At 40.0% G+C, this 16,754-nt stretch overlaps 1 protein-coding gene across 1 annotated transcript; it reads left to right on the plus strand.

Annotated features, from left to right (window-relative positions):
* The first annotated feature begins 9,370 nt into the window (after positions 1-9,370).
* Positions 9,371-14,741, plus strand: LOC108886072 (serine/threonine-protein kinase VRK1). Its single transcript, XM_051067070.1, has 8 exons — positions 9,371-9,662; positions 10,218-10,352; positions 10,780-10,835; positions 12,045-12,114; positions 12,910-12,997; positions 13,960-14,068; positions 14,228-14,320; positions 14,574-14,741. Exons 2-8 carry the CDS (start codon positions 10,223-10,225, stop codon positions 14,724-14,726), a joined length of 699 nt encoding a protein of 232 aa, XP_050923027.1. The 5' UTR covers positions 9,371-9,662; positions 10,218-10,222; the 3' UTR covers positions 14,727-14,741.
* Positions 14,742-16,754: the final 2,013 nt, after the last annotated feature.

The raw sequence follows: 16,754 nt of genomic DNA on the forward strand, positions 1-16,754 counted from the left end.
AGGGGCAGTAAAACGTATATATAACTCTCTGCTTGATTAATCTACTCATGCACCGGCAGTTGAAAGGGTGTGGGAGAAAGACCTTTATAGCGCTGGTCTAGAGCCTGACTGGTCCAGTATATGGTCCAACCTAAACATCACTTCCAAAAATCTACATCAACTCATACACTTTAAGATGATTCACAGGGCTTATGCTATGCATATGTTTTGGGAATGCTCAGTGATCAATGATTTTTGAGTTATTAGGGTCTGCAATATCACCCAACCCCTGTCTTTGTCTATTTAATGATAATTCATCACTGTCTCTCAATCTGAATCAACGTAGGTTACTGGTTGCAGCCTTAACTGCAGCTAAAAAGGCTATATTGTCATTGTGGGACAACCCTAATGTCTCTTTGATTCACCACTGGATGGTGTCCTACCAGAGCATAGCGTCTCTTGAGTGTACAACAGCAAGGCTTAATAGAGCCAGAATAACTACTGCACAGGTATGGTCAAACATAGCTGTATCTATAAGGAAAGAAAGAAGAGCTCTCCCTCCTCCCATACATCTCCACACTGAGTAATGTAGGACCATGGGCGTTCCAGCTTCAGTGGTTTGATGATACAGTTGTTATATATGATTTGCCTTATTATTTAATTTCTCTCCACTACTGCTTATGTTTTGTCAGTGAATGTCTCGCTTGTTTTTGTTTATGACAGTCATGATTGTTGTGCTGTAAAATTCCTTTTATGACCTTGTTTTTCTTTTCATTATCCTTGCTGCTGATGTACCGCCCTGTTGTTGTTGTTTGTTTTATTTGTGTCTTTGAAAATGTTGATTGCAAAAAAAAAAACATGTAGCAACGAGCACGGACACCAGAGCTAACGATAACGTTAGTCCTAGTACGAGCAAGCAGTGTTGCTAACCCAGACTTGACCAGATGACAGGTTTCAGAGCCAAGATTGACAGACTTGTTTAACTCATCTACCTCTGGTCATGAGAGGGACAATGGAGACACTGTGTCCTGAGGCCATAATGCCACTTTATCACTTTTACCCATTTCACTTTATCACTTTACTTTGTGTACTTATTTTATTTCACTTGTACTTATTTTATTTTAACTATGCTACTAAACTTACAGTTCGTATTGTTGTATATTGTATATACCTACATTACTGTAATCTTTGTGGCATTTTGTTGCATTTAGTTACTTGTTTATTTATTTTATGTTAGCCTTTATTTTATTTTACTTTATAATAACTTTATTCCTACCCTCTCTTCACACTGTATTACTTTTCCACCTCTGTATTACAACTGGTGCACAGCAATAAATAAAGTTTCTTGAATCTTGAATCTTGAATCTTGAAGATGAGTAAGTCCAACGTCTGACAAGTTAACAAACTCACTGGCGAAATGGATTACAGTGGAATCTAGATGACTTTCAGTGGTAGAAGATCAGGGATTCGAAAAGGAGCTACAGACAGCGTACTTGAAAGTACTGTGTTTTATTTAAAAAACACACAAACAAACATGTTTTCTAGACATTGGAAACTAATAAATAAATGTGATTTTGTTGTTTAAACATATGTCTATTTGAATTGAAAAATGTTGCTGCTTGTGTCAAATATTGATAATTAATTAGATTATTATTTTTTAATCGAGTCCCACCAGTATCATGCTTACTCACGGTACTCATGCTTCTGTGTTTGTCTGGTCTGCTGCTGTAACCAACCATTTGCAAGCCCCTATTCCTGTGCCCAAACCCAGAATCAACATCAGAAGGAGCCCAGACAGCCTCACCAATCCCCACTCACCTCCCAAATCGTCTCTGTCTAACTCAGCTGATCAACCCATACTCACTCCTGAGACAAAAGAAAATTGAGCCAGACCAACCAGGAAAAGTCCTGAGACCATTCCACCACCCTCCTGTGTGGTGGCTGCTGCTATGTGGGAGATTGAGAGACTGGTGGAAATCCCAGGTTCTCCAGTACTCCTCTAAGCTCACCTGCCATCATCATCCTGCACCCTCACCTTCATCAGGCAGAGGGTCCATCTCCACCATCTCCCATCTCCTAAGAGACCCATACCTTTGTGGCCACCTGTTCAGCAAGGCTTCCCATGCCTTGTCCATCCTGAGCCACCCCCAGTCACAAATAAAGGCGAATAAAGCAAAAAGTGCTTTTATTTTAACATCAAAAGAGGAAAAAAAAAAAAAAAAAACTCAGTTTTAGCCTTAGCTTTTTCACTAGGCACTGCACATTTGGTTTAAAAGTGACTGAGTGACCACTGAAGGGATTTGTGTGGTCTATTCCTAGAGCCTCAGACCCTACCCCAGACTCTTAGCTGGCCTCTCAGCCCCAGGTTCCCAGCTCCCAGTCTGAGACTCGGCTCCAGGTTCCCCGCTACCCCGAGTCTCCAGTGCACAGCGACCCCAAACCTCAGCTTCCCAGTGATCCTGAACCTCAGCTGCCCTGTGACCCTGATGCTCTGCTGCCCAGCTGTTCCAAGCCTTCACTACTCTGCGACCCCGAACCCCAGTGCCTAGAGCCTCTGCTGCCCTGCTGCTCCATGCCTCCGCTAGATTATATGTCTATTAATATAACCTAGAGAATATAATATGTTATAATATTATCTTATCTATCTGTTAAGAAATGAAGTCAGTTTTTAGTTAAGAACTTTGTAAGAACTCTAAGAAATTTTGTAAACCTATATTGCTATGTGCTAAATAATACCTGAATCATATCCTCTAAGACCCTCTTATGAGCAATTAGAGCATAAATGATGATACATTATTAAAACTACTTAAAGACACAATTAGAGTTGCTAAGTGTTGCTCACTGCTTGATTTATGACTCTTAAAAAGCCCCTAAGGACCAGTAAATTGTAATGTCAATAAGATGAAAAAAAAAAAAATGCTTTTAAACACAAGAAAACATAGGGAGTTTAAGTTTTATGCTTTCCAAGAAATTATATAAAACTTAAACATTTATGAACAAAAATTGCATCAGGAGTTCTGTTCATTAGGATATCGAAAGAAGTCTGTTTCTCTCTCAAACACCAATATTAATATGTGAAATACTGCAGACAAGTCACTGAACAATGAAACACTGAAATTTTCTTAAGACTAATTACTCTCAACTAAGACTCTGAGGGCACAGAGAGAGTAATGGTGCAATGTGTGACTGCTTTGCTGAATAAAATGCAGCTGCGACTGCAGTCCGTGCCAGACATGGTTTAAAATCAATAGATATGGTTTAAAATCAAGTCATGATTTTAAACCATATCCAATCAATGTGGCTCAAGGTGAGTCAGGGTACAGGCCAATGAAAAATGTGTCAAAATTCTTTGCACATTTTCTTACCTTCTTCCTTTCTTTCTTTCTTTCTTACTCCCCTCACTTACACTGGACTTGGTGTTGTCTTGACCAAGGTCATCCAAGTGAATGCATCAAGCTGTGAATGTGTCAAGTACTTGAGCATTCTGTACAGGACTCACTCTGCTTTTTATGACACAACAAAGGCAGCCGGGCCACTGCTCCAACCTTCCACGCACCTGATAAGACATTGATTTAGTTCAACTTTCTCTTTTCACATTTTTTCCCATGTATGCAGGGAAACATACAGTAGCTGTTGTAGATTGATGAGAAATGTTTGACAGAAGAGCTTCCAGTGGTAATGTATCGACTCTCATCCCAAGAGATAATTGATATTGGGTGTTTAGCTGTTGGAGGCTATGGCTACTGTCAGGGAGACCTTGAACAAATACAGTAAGGCTGTGAAGGGAAATTATCTCAGTGCCAATGTGTCCAGGGTACAGAGGATTTTGTTTAAAATTTTAAACATTAGAAAAATAGTGGACTTTTCTGATTACATATGTGCAGTATATGCACAGGCACCCACACACAGTATACTCTCATCCACACCCTGAATGACAGGCACACAGAGAGGGAACAGTAAAGACACAGACAAATGTGGAATTAAGGTTGAAAGTTCTGTTTACAACCATGAAAAGCAAGCAGGCCAAGAAACCAAACTAAGCGACATGTTCTGTCCGTTTGTCTATTAATCTCCTCTGCTCTGTTTCAGTGCTATCACAGGGCAGCACCTACACGCAATAAACAGCGCTGTCCATGGTTCTGAAACAACAGCCAAGCGACAGTTACGTGTATCTTGGCCAATAATTTTGTTCTTTTTGCTGTCTTTCAATAGATTCATGAAGCTTTAACTGATCCCGGTCTGGGACGTCCCATAAATGAAGCCCTGCCTTCTCCCTAATAGATGTGGCCAGTCTTTGAGGTAAATGCCATTTGACATGCATCCTGTTTTACCTGTTCATCCTATTTGTATTTTATGGCTTGTGTGCACTAAGCATTGGTATTGTGTCACCTGCATGTTTATACGTGTGCATGTCATGAGTGTAATAAAAGGAGTCCATTATTTCCAGTGACAGCTGCTCAGCCAGCACGTATGCCAAAAAATACAAAAAACTAAAACTGCATTAATTACTGAAACTGCCAGCATACCCCACACACTTTACATCAACATGTCAGTATTTTTAAGGGTTTAAACCCCCCTGCACACGCAAGTGCTAGAGACATGTAAACAAAACACGGATCACCTCATCAAAAAAAAAAAAAAAAAAAAACCTCAATAGTGCCACTGGTGGTTAAATACTCCACAGGTACCTCAGAGCATGACTGGATGGCCCTCACCAAACTGAACTGTGATCTATTGACCAATGTATTGATGAGCTCATCTGGTCAGGCCAAAAGCATTAGTCTGATAGCTGGTCCAGTCTCAGTTGTCAACCTCTGATATGATGAATATGAAGAATTATGATTTTATTGCAGAATTGATCCATACTGTTTGTTTAAGACAAGCCTCTAAGCTGATTTGACTGCAATGCAGCACTTTAATTCATCTTCACATATTATTACAACTAAAGGGCGGCATGGTGGTACAGTGGCATCGTCATCTCACAGCAAGGGTTTAAACCCTGGTTCGCCAGAGGCTTTCTGTGTGGAGTTTGCATGTTCTCTTTGTGCCTGCGTGGGTTCTCTCTGCTTCCTCCCACAGTCCAAAGACATGCAGGTTAATTGGTGACTCTAAATTGCCTGCAGGTATGAATGTGAGTATGAATGGTTGTTCGTCTATATGTGTCCATCTGTGATAGACCAGGGTGTATCCTCCCTCTTGCCCAAGGTCAGCTGGGATAGACTCAAGCCTCCCGTGACCCTCAAAGATGGATATTGTTACAAGTATTAAATAAAAAATGAGAAATGAAACAAAGTAATTAATTTTTGAAAATATAAATAAGGCAGATTCAGTCCAAGTAGTATTCAAAGATCCTGTATTGTTCAAACCTTCGTGTGTCTGCCCAGCAGAGGAGAAAAAAACTTAAACTAAGCACTGAAGTTATTTCATTGAGAGGGAGCTGCTAAGTGGGCACAAAACTTGACAGTTGTAAGTGCGATATCCAAATGGCAGGGGCTGCAATTTTTTAAATAAAGGTAAAATGTGTGACAAAATATCATTGTAAAAAAGCACTGGGATGTTACAGAGACGTCCCAGCTTCCAAATCATTTTCTCTGGATGTAAGGGAACTTGTTTGGTACAGACTGCAACAAAAATCACATCATCATCATTTTTTTTAAAGTGAAAATGAAATTCCCACTAAAATCCTGGCTCATGTTGCAATTGCAATATCTGTCAAAATAATAGCAACATGTTTTTTTTTTTTTGCATACCGTTTAAGATGCAAAAGATGCAAATCCAGATGTGTTTTTTTTTTATGTAGAGCACCCTCTTCAATGCAATGTAAAAGCAAACATGTCTCCATTTTCCACTTGCTGGGACACATCATGAAATGTAAAGACTAACTTATGTTGATTTGGGGTTTTACGTGAGAGTTTAGCCCCAGGCCTGGAAACCATTAAGGCTTAATTTGAATCCTGGTCAGTGCTTGCTCCCTGGAGCAGAAAGTTTTATTAGCATCAAAACATACACAGCATTGAGAATGCATACACACACTGACATAGACCCAGCCCACATCCAATAATGGTGAAATGGCATCTCATTACTGCCCATTAGATTTGTATTATTTTCATTTGAACTGGTTTAATTTCATATTCATAAGGGAAACAAAGTCACAACATGAAATAGTGGCACAGCTGCATGATGGGAGCTGAGAGACAAGGCCAGGAACAAATGATTCATAAAATGAAACAGTTTGAAAATGTCGTTTATGATACGGGGGCAGGATGTCCATAATCACTGACAAATTGTAACGGCCACTAATGTGCTGACAAATATGTCTATTGTAGATAATTGAGCACATAAATACTTCAGTTTTTTGAGAAACAAATTTTTTTATCGGACCAAAATGTAAATTTATGTGTGTGTGAGTGAGTGGTGGGAGGTGGGGGTGGAAAAGAGGGCAAAGAGAGAAAAACCTCCTCCATCTCTTTGGCATAATGTCCATACTGAGTAGCTCTTACTGATGGACACAGCACATTAACTGGCTCATTATCAGCCTCCCACCATATGGACTCAGGCCGGGGTGGGTCAGAGCCGCAGCCGCCCTGATCCGCGCCCCTCTAATTAGGACAATCATACCATCTCCATCATGAGGGCCAGTTACAAAAAATGGTGTCGCGCCCTCAGTGAGATTGGTGTCACCAAGCCCAGACTATGAGAGGCACGGAGAGGAAACCGCAGTGTGATTCAGCAGGCACCACCGAGCTCACAGAGCAATTACCCCGGATGAGAGTTGGCAGAGTCAGAGGGGGGAGAAGAGAGAGAAGAGAGGTAGAGGGCAAGTGAATGAGAGAAGACCACAGAGAGGAAGTGGTAGAGAATTGGAAGGAGGCAAGGGTTAAAGTCTAGGCCACAGTGAGAGGTTACAGTATCAATGAAGTTAACATTGGTGACTTTTAGATTGACTAGGTGTGAGGTTGTACAGCTGTGTCCTACTGGACAAGGACAAAGACTTTATTCAGTGCATTTAACCTCTGTTGGTCCCATTGAAGTTCAGAGTCTCTTTCAGTTGAAAACTAGTTAAAGGAGTAGTTCAACATTTTGGGAAATACTTTTATTTGGAGGGAGGGTCAGCTAGATTGGCTATCTACAAAGTTCAAAAATATGCCTGCTAACAACTCGTAAGCTCGCTAATTAACATTCAGAACTTCTGTGAAGCTGTTGCCAGATACTGTCAGTGAACAGTAACAATTATAGCTAACCTGTGTCACTGTGATGACTTGACTTCAGGAAATTACTGTACCTAGCTGTTGGTGGAGAGATATATAACTTCATCAAAAGTGGTGAATGATCATTTTTACTTTTCTTATTGTGTACAGATGAAACAAACAACATGCACCATTTTAATTACAGGTGTTCTGCATGTTCTTTTAATTTAGGGCAGTGTATAGTTGTTTCCCCATGCTTCCAGTCTTTATGTTCACCTTGGCTAACCACATCCAGATCTGTTCTTTAAAAAACTTTTTTTTTCCCCCAGTGTTGAACTACACCTTCTTGTACACCTTTACGTACCCAATGAGCACTGTTGGAATAGCATATACATGTACATAGATTTTGCATGTTGTGTTTGACACTAGAACATACAACAGATGTGACATAATATTTTGACAGTCCAAGCAAACATTTATGGGACATGTTCACATCTTCCCTCTCCTTTCATTGGAATAAGACAAGCTTGATTTTGAGTGATGAGTTGAGAGAGATGGATGAGTTTGTGTCCACCACTTTGTACAGCATTGCATTTACTCCTCCAGTCTGTGTTCATTAGCCAGGTGTAGTATTGACCATGTTGTACAGCAAAATAGAGATCAAGCTGGGTTACAACAGGAATGCCTGAATTCCTGAAATCAAACAGTTATTGATTGTGTAAGTAAATTGAATTAACAGTATACAAGAGGCTACTTTGAAGGTTGAATTCCATGTGAGCACCACCTCTGGTTCCATAGCTGGTTCAGTATTCACTGGTTCAGTATGCATGGGGAGAGAACACCTTAGTACCAAGTGTAACAAGGGTGCAACTGCTGTTTATGGATAACACCCTCAGAACCGGGCTGGAAGCTGGAGGCTTTTTAATCTGAAATGTCAGAAGAGTGGAGAGTCCTCTTAAAGAGCATTTTTGGTACATTATTAGATGCTAAAACCTAGACAATGAATTTATTTTATGGGAATTATATGTAAAGCAGGCCAACCCACAGAAATTCAGTGGCAGGGAAATCTCCCCTTACAAAAAAGAAGTTTATTCAAGTGTGCTTTTTAGTATACTTCTAAACTAAAAATGAGTAAGGTTTTTAAAATGGATCCACGCTGGTATTGACCTGTTGTGTCAAAGGACACTGGCCAAGGTCCGTTTTACGGATCTAACCCAAAACCCTGGGCTGGATCTAGGCCAAACGATTTTTGCTATCTCATGACAGCAAAATATCGACTTGTAGTGACTACAGCAGTGCATACAAGGAAATTCAATGTCTTATTTTCTTAAGCTACTAATAATAAGTAACTATGTTTCTGTATGGGAAGTTTTAAATTAAAAGTCTTATATGCAACTGACCAGCCAGTACATTACTGTGGACTTACATTCAAGTTTTATTCAAAGGTTTCATCCATTATTATCTCAAAATCAAAATCTTGGAAGATATGTTTAAATAAACACAAATACAGAAGTTAAGCTCATTTATTTTGTATATAAATGAACAATGCAAAAGCAGTGCCAGTTAGAAGTGCATTTTGGTCATACTGTTCATACTGTTAAAAACACTACACAAACACACAAATGTCAAATGTAACTGGTCTTTGACAAAAATATTCGTGTTACTACGAATTTTGCCCCAGACCACGTGATAGATAAAAACTAGTGGACGATTTAATACGTGTAGTAGTAGTAGTAGTAGAGGTAGTGTTGACCAGTTAATTATCAACAACGAAATCGCTTCCACCGGAAGTGTCTACACGATTTTATTTTGTAATTTTTACCTTTATTTCCTGTCCTTTCCTGCTCAGGTTACATTCGGATGTGAACAGCGATGTACATGTAATAAACTCTAATTAATCTCCAGCTGTTTCATCGTCTATTGCACAGATCGAGCCCTTTCTATGCACGTTGATGAGGTACATTTCGTCTTGAAAATGTCGATGATAAAGAGAAGTATCATATAGTTAATCTGTCTTTAATTTAAACAGTGTTTACAAGGATTTATGTTGCTCTTTTTCATAGATTATCCAATATTTCTAATAAGAATGTTCTACCTTTCAAGAATATCTTAGAAATTCTAAACTAGGCAGAAATTCTAAGGCAGTCATGAAAGTTTGGAATAAAGAAACTGGGATTAGCAGCAAGTTGATTTGATTTGTCAGTATGAGTGCCGCCGCTGCCGCTTCGCTATTGGTCATTGGTTGTTGAGAAACTTTTTCTTGCATGCCAGTGGCTGATCGGTGTAGGGGAGGGATACTTTTCAGGAAGTGTTGAGGTTTCTGTTTCCATACCGGACCACTGTGAAGCGGTTTGTGGAAGAAGGACTAAACATTTAAGGAATACGTTTACTTTTAAGCACTAATTGCGATAGGTTATCTACGTCTCTGTTTAAAAAGACCCACTGACGACGTAAGGCTTCGATTCCTTCGGAGCTCGGTGCAAAGGTCTTGAGTTTGTGAGTAAACAGGTTTATTGCTAGCTAAGTTAACTGCTAGTTAGGTGTTGTATCACATTAGTTTTCTGAAAATTGTTAAGTTATTCAGGACTTATTTAGCCAAACCCGTAATTATTGGATGTCAAGTAATGTTCGGTTGATGTGTTTGTTGCAGTCAACAGTCCAGCTATTTAGGCTATTTAAGCTGTCGTACTCATTTGTTGATGAATCAAAATGACAACAGTGTGGTAGGTTTGTAGCTACTAAAATATAATAGTGGCCTTAAACGTTTGTGGACGTTGTCCTTTAACGTTAAATTGTACAACAGAGAGTTAGCAGTATGATGGCACAGGGCAGTGTTGTACCAGCCAGGCCACATTTCATAGTGTTGTTTCAGTTTTGTTTTCTGGTTAGACTCAGGGTTTGCAGTTTGCTCACCTATGTTTAAATAATCTCCCTTAATACTTGGGGATTTGGGATTGTAGCTACAATCAAAACTGTGATGTTAATGTGCTTAACATGATTGTTTCAGGTTTTACCTAGTATTTTCTGACATATCTTCTAAAACCTACTCAGTTTCCATGGCACCGCCAAGAAAGAGCGTGTTACCGAAACCACTCCCAGACGGCTTCGTACTGACAGACAGTGAGAAAAAGAAATGGAGGCTGGGGAAAATCATCGGTCAAGGTGGCTTTGGACTGATCTATCTTGGTACTGTAATGAGCACACTATGTCTGACACACCTACATACATGCACACTCTGTCACATAACGTATGTACGTAAGTATGAACATGCTGGCAGACTGGTTGAAGAACACCCGTTATTTCTCTGCCAGAAGCATAGAGATACGTACATGTCTCAGGGAGACACTACTCTGATCTCTTTCTCTTGATTGTGGAAGCTACTTGAACAAATCATATTGTCACAAGAATTCCAATGCATGTCGAGTATTCAGTAACATTTCTCTACTTCTCCAATCTATTAAAACCTTTGTTTCCAATCAGCTGCTCAATACAGCAGTTTACAGATTTCCCCTGGTCTTGGATTGGATCAAATCCTTTGGATTATCATAATGTATCATAACTTTGTAGCCTTCATTTTGTTTCATTTTCCCCTCTGTCTTCTGCCATCCTTTAGCCTCCCGGGATGTGGACAGACCTGTTGCAGCAGACACTGACTTTGTCATAAAACTGGTAAGTATATTCTGAGTATCCATCTTCATAGACATGTTAGTGTTTTTTTTAATGTTTTAATTTTAGTGTACACTGCAAGATGTTCTTACTGCACTCTGTGCTGGAAGGAGAAAGCAGCCATTACCATGATTAGGGACAATTTTGCATGGATAAATTAAAAAGTGATGTTTCCTCTTTTTTTTAGTTTCAACTTCACCAAACATCATGTGATTTAGTTTGCAGCCCCTGTGAGAAAAATAACAAATAACCAAAAATAATATTTGACAATGTAGCAAAATGGAACTTTTGTCAGTGTCATGATTCTCAACATCTTGCACATGTAGTAGAGAATCTTACGATGGCACAGATACATTGTCACTTGTTGCTGGGTTGTATGGTCCACTTATTATGAGCTGGTTTGGGAGAGCTTTCAGTATACGAACCTTAAGTTCAAATTGGCAATTGGTGGCTGAGTGAATGGAGTAAGTGAGTAAGTAAGTAAGTAAGTTAGTTCAGGCCTTGGACTGTATTCAATACAGTGACATACTTTGAAAGCTTTGTCTTTGCAGGAGTAGTAACTTCAGGATCATCCACTAGCATAGCAAGGTTACTGCTCCCAGCCAGGGAATACTCCATCACATGATTATGATCATGTAAAACTACACATGATTGTTTTCACTCTTTGTCTGAAAGGTGTTAAGTGATGAGATTTAGAGGAATTAGAACTTTGGACAGAGGCAGGGTAGCTGTTTCCCCTGTGCCCATTCTTCATCCTAGATTAGACTAAGTGTGTGTTGGCTGTAGCCTCACATTTTTATCTTTACATTGTATTTAAGGTGCAGACAGGAGAGAGAACCATTGATATAATGTAGTTATACCTGTAGTATTTATACCCTTGGTTGAAGGGTGGGAAAAAACAAGGGAATGAGAGAAGACTGATTTTCCTTTCCCTTCATTTAACTGAAATTCCCTTTATTTGGATGCCATGTTCCGTGTATGTATTTTATAAATTCTTCCTTTGGTAGAGAAGAGAAGAGGGAACAGGAAGAAAGCTTTAAAAAGGAACCAAATGCACAGGCAGTTTTATTTTAGGAAGTGGGATGATGCTCATTGGCTGGGACGCAAATCTTCATCACAGCTCCACTTTGTGATTTAGGCACACACAATTAGTCTAGTGCAGCTTTAACCAGTGATGATGAAATAATTAATACTGTGTGCTTGTGTGTGCAGGAATACCAGGAGAATGGCCCCCTGTTCTCAGAGCTCAAGTTCTACCAAAGGGCAGCCAAACCAGAGAGCAGTGAGTAGCACCACCTGTCCAGCATCCCAGCAGCTCACTGGAGCACAGGAGTGTTTGACTGATGAAGTGGCCGCAGACAGAGGCTTTGCTGCATGCTGCACAGTAATTAATAATAAGCCAAAGCAAACATGCACCTCAGTGGTAGTTAGCCCCCCTCTCCATGCTTGTCTGGGCTCTCCAGTGCCTTCTTTTGGGAAGGAGCAAGAGAGAGGAAGCCACTCTCATGTAATGATGCCCGGGCCTCTACTGAGCCCCTGACCACCTGCCAGCCTGGTTGAGCGCCAGTCAGGCCAGTCGCCATCAAGCCCTGAGCCAGACCCATTGCTTTGTCTGGGGCCTCTGTGTGCGTGTGTTGCAATTGTGTGTTTGTACCCTCAACGCTGTAAGACTGACATTTGTATGCATGCATTATTGCACTTACAAGGACTGGTATTTGCCCACTTTTCATAGAGTTTAGGGACTTTTGTTCAGATTCTTCTGTGAAAGGGAGAGCGGTTAGACTGGGGCTTAGGTAGAGGTTAAAAAATCATAGGAAAATGAAATTGTTGGGATAAGTGACATTGAAAGCTGCCAACCATTCCCTTCAAAGATTTGTTTGTACAACTAAGTGGTCCAAGGCACCAGTCTTTCTGTTCTCTCAATATAGCCATCATGGTTGTGAGTTTTAATTTACTTTAATTTTACTCCTGTGATTCCAATCTTGTCAGACACCCCATATAAGTGCTTCAGGGGTGTAAAAATATAAATGTGCGTACAGACATTTACATGATTGTTCCTCTTCTAATCTTGTTCCAGTGCGAAAATGGATGAGAAGCAGGAGACTTGACTTCCTGGGCATCCCAACCTACTGGGGTTCAGGACTTGCTGAATATAATAATATCAGGTATTGACATAGCCTGCATATGGCGGACAATATGATATTAGATGGTTATATGATGAATATGTTACATGTCTATTCCCTTTTCCGGTGTAAGTTTTCTCCGTATATCACTATTACTGTAGGTTACAGAATGTTGCACTGAAAGGTGACATCACTAAACTAAATTGATTTGCCATAAGAGAAAATATTAGCAAGTGTAAATAATAATTACAGAGGTAGTCACATACAATGAGCTTAATTAGACTTAAGGGCAGAACTTCAAAATAAAAGGTACTTAACACAATGTAAAATATTTGCAACGTAAAGTAAATTACCAGCTGAGCCTTTACAACAAGGCCAAGTTGACTTTTGTCTGTTGACTTTTACACTTGACCCAGTGGGTATCAGTATTTATGTTTGTTGTGATGCATATTAGGTACATTCTGGGTAGTGGTGTGCAACTTGTGAGTGACAAAATTTTAAGTGTTTGCTTTTGGATTTATCTGTGTTTCAAGATAATCGTCTTCCAGCCACAGTTTGGCCAGACTCTCAAGGCTAGTTTTTAGAAGTCCACCTTTGACCGCATTAGAGAATTTAGGATCTTTCTCATCATTTCTCATTGACTCATTCAGTGTCCCATGAATGTCTTGAGAGGACATAGTACATTTTGAGCCATGAAATGTGTTTCTCCTTTTAATTTTCCTTAGGTTTTTCCATATTCTCTTAATATGATTTTTGTCTAATTTAATGCTAACCTCTTTTGGAAGTCTAACAATTTTAGATATTTATTACCCAAGACTTTTTGAGACCCGTAATATTACAGTCACTGTGGCTTTCATCCTTCCACTACCTTAAAGTGAATAGTTTCTGATGAAATTCCACCATAGCATTTATTGCAAGGTTGTTGTTGTTAAAACCTGTATTTTATGGTTGCTAGTTGTGTCTGATTTGGGCTTTAACCTCTGATCTTTCCCTCTCTCACCCAGGTATCGTTTCATGGTCATGGACCGATTGGGCAAAGACCTTCAGAAAATCTGCAATGACAATGGAGGTCGACTGGAAAAGGCCACTGTGCTCCAGCTTGGTCAAGAACTGGTGAGATCAAAATCATGGAATTATGGTCTATTGATTGTTGTATAAAGACATTGGATGGAGCTGGAGCTCTAGCAGTTCCGATCGAATATACAGAGTCAAAGCCATTTTAACAAAAAATTATATTTTTGTGTTACATGCTGTCACTCACTCCTGTTCCAGGTGGATGTACTGGAGTATATCCATGAGAATGAGTATGTCCATGCAGACATTAAAGCTGCCAACCTCATGCAGGGTTACAGAGACCCTAAAAAGGTTAGTCCATGGAGGATCTCCACTAATTATACTGTATGTACATAGCTGTTAGGTCTGTTCTATTCTACAGACTATACCCTTCATTTAAGCACAATTGAGGGGTATGCTCCTGTGTGTAAATGATATTAATATTGAAAATGGTCAGTTATCAGCAATCTATTTTAATGAGGATTAAATCTTAGAAGACGGGATATTATTATTTTTTAATTGCTATGTAGTTAGTAATGTGTGTGCATTCTGTTGTGTCCTGTAGGTCTACCTAGCAGACTATGGGCTGTCCTACAGATACTGTCCTGATGGAGTTCACAAAGAATACAAAGAGAACCCCAAGAAGGGCCACAATGGAACCATAGAGTACACCAGCATTGATGCCCACAAAGGACTTGGTAAGCCTTCCAATTCATAAGCAGTTGGAGATTACAATTCAACGCACTTCTATGCAATTCATGGTAGATAGTCCACTAGCTGACTTTTCTGTTTGTGTGATGAAAAAAATCTGGTGTGTCTACACAGCTCTAGAACTGGGATATAAATGAAGTGGATTGGTGCAATCTATTCCATTTGTGCTCATTCACAGAAGGTGGGAGGTCATAAAGGGGGTAGACAAGGGACTTAAGGAAGTCTTTGCTTTTGTGATCTTCACTTTAAGTCCAGATCATAATTATTATCACTGGACTTGGCAACAGTTGTGTCAACTTTAGGTCAATAGTCCACACTTTTTCATCCAAATTACAATTATGAACAAACACAGTCTATTTTAGCTGATATCACCAAGATCTTAACATTGTTCTTGTCCATACTGAAAACATCATTCAAACACTCAGGATAGGACGGAAAAAGTATGTGAGCCTAGGCTAATAGGTATAGGTTGGCGCAGTCGTCTGTGTTACAGGTGTTTACACACTGTACAGGCACACACCGATTACATAGTTTTCCCCACCAGCCCCACTGTCTTCTTACATTTTTTAAATAGTCATTAAACCCATTTGGTTTTGCGAATCAGTGGCAGAGCCCATGTTCATCAAATTAAAAAATTTTAAAATAGTATGATAATTGTTAAAGTCTTCATCGGACGTTACGGTTATAGACTGAATGCATCTGCTACTCTGTGATACGACTCTGCCCTGCTGCCCTGCATGGAGTCCTATGTGTGACAAGAGGAGGGCTGACTGACAAGACAATGGTGTAGGATTTGGAGTCAACACCTATTTGCCAAAAGGGAACCTGATAATTAATAATTAATCAGCCAATCTGCAAGCATAGTCTGAAGGTGGCAGCATTTGAAGGAATTAACATTTAGAATCTACACCCGTACCTTCAAGTGCACTGCAAGTGAAGATGCCAACAGCAAAATCTTGATTGGAGAGGCCAGATACACAGTTATCAATAAGTGGTGTGTTTGCATGGTGCCTTATGATGCTCACTGTAAGAACATTCTTTAAGAGCGAAGAGGAAGTAGCAGGGAGTAGGGCAGGTGATGGGCAATGATTGTTTGGTGCTGCCAAACAATCTAGCTGTAAAAATGTGCTGTTAGCAGGCACGTTGTCATGATTGCCAACGCAGCACATTTCATGTTATTGCACCAATTGACGTCCCTCGAACGCCTCTGGTGCAGTAGAGCTTGGTGCTGACAGTCTGACCCTGGGGATGAATTTGTGGTGCACAACCCCACAGAGAAAAAGGCAAGTATGAAGCACCTTCTTCTCTCTTGGAGACTGCAGACTTTGCTGACTGCTGTTTGGTCTAAGGATCGTAGTTTTAGACCTTCTTCTTGTTGCCGGTGAATATCAACATGTAGACTGGGGTCGTTTCAGGTGTGTTGATGGAATTCCTTACAGACTTTGACATGGTGCTGCCTCAGTTCCATGGTGAAAGCACAAATGCATGGTCACAAAAAAGCATCTCAAGGCCACAGGTTTTGATTTTTTTTTCAGGTTTATCTTGAAACAGAACACACAAGCCATATTTAAGTTTTAAGAGTCTCTTGTAAGCGTTCCTCATCTCTACAATGGCTATGAAAGGATTTCTTCACAGTGTGACCCCACTCTAAGATATGGTCCATAGCACTTGTTCCAGAGCCAGCTAACCACATTGTGTGGATAAATTCCAAAATTTAAAGGGAAGAATGACGAGTACTCACGCTTGCTGGCATTTTCACAGCATTTATATGAACCCTAATGAATGAATGAACCTAAAGTTTTGTCCTTAGAGTGTGCTGTCTTTGTTTGTCAATACATGTAAAACAGTCTCTTTGCCCTGCCACCCTCTGCCTTCCTCATCTGATATTGGGAACGCATTAACTGGCAAATTGCCTACATGCTCCCGCTCTTCATTGACCATCGATTTCTCTGCACCTCTCTCTTCTCTCTATTTAACAATTCCCTAATTAGCTGAAGTCATAACCTGCATCTTGTATTCGTCTCTCATTAATTAA

This window comes from Lates calcarifer, unplaced genomic scaffold, assembly GCF_001640805.2.
Source record: "Lates calcarifer isolate ASB-BC8 unplaced genomic scaffold, TLL_Latcal_v3 _unitig_1074_quiver_2280, whole genome shotgun sequence".
NCBI classification, from domain to species: domain Eukaryota; kingdom Metazoa; phylum Chordata; class Actinopteri; family Centropomidae; genus Lates; species Lates calcarifer.

Bases quoted from the DNA above. Each gene is read 5' to 3' on its own strand.
- LOC108886072 (XM_051067070.1), top strand. From the start codon at position 10,223: ATGGCACCGCCAAGAAAGAGCGTGTTACCGAAACCACTCCCAGACGGC. The intron at 10,353-10,779 runs GTACTGTAATGA...GCCATCCTTTAG, and splicing joins CTTTGGACTGATCTATCTTG to CCTCCCGGGATGTGGACAGA. The intron at 14,321-14,573 runs GTTAGTCCATGG...TGTGTCCTGTAG, and splicing joins GTTACAGAGACCCTAAAAAG to GTCTACCTAGCAGACTATGG.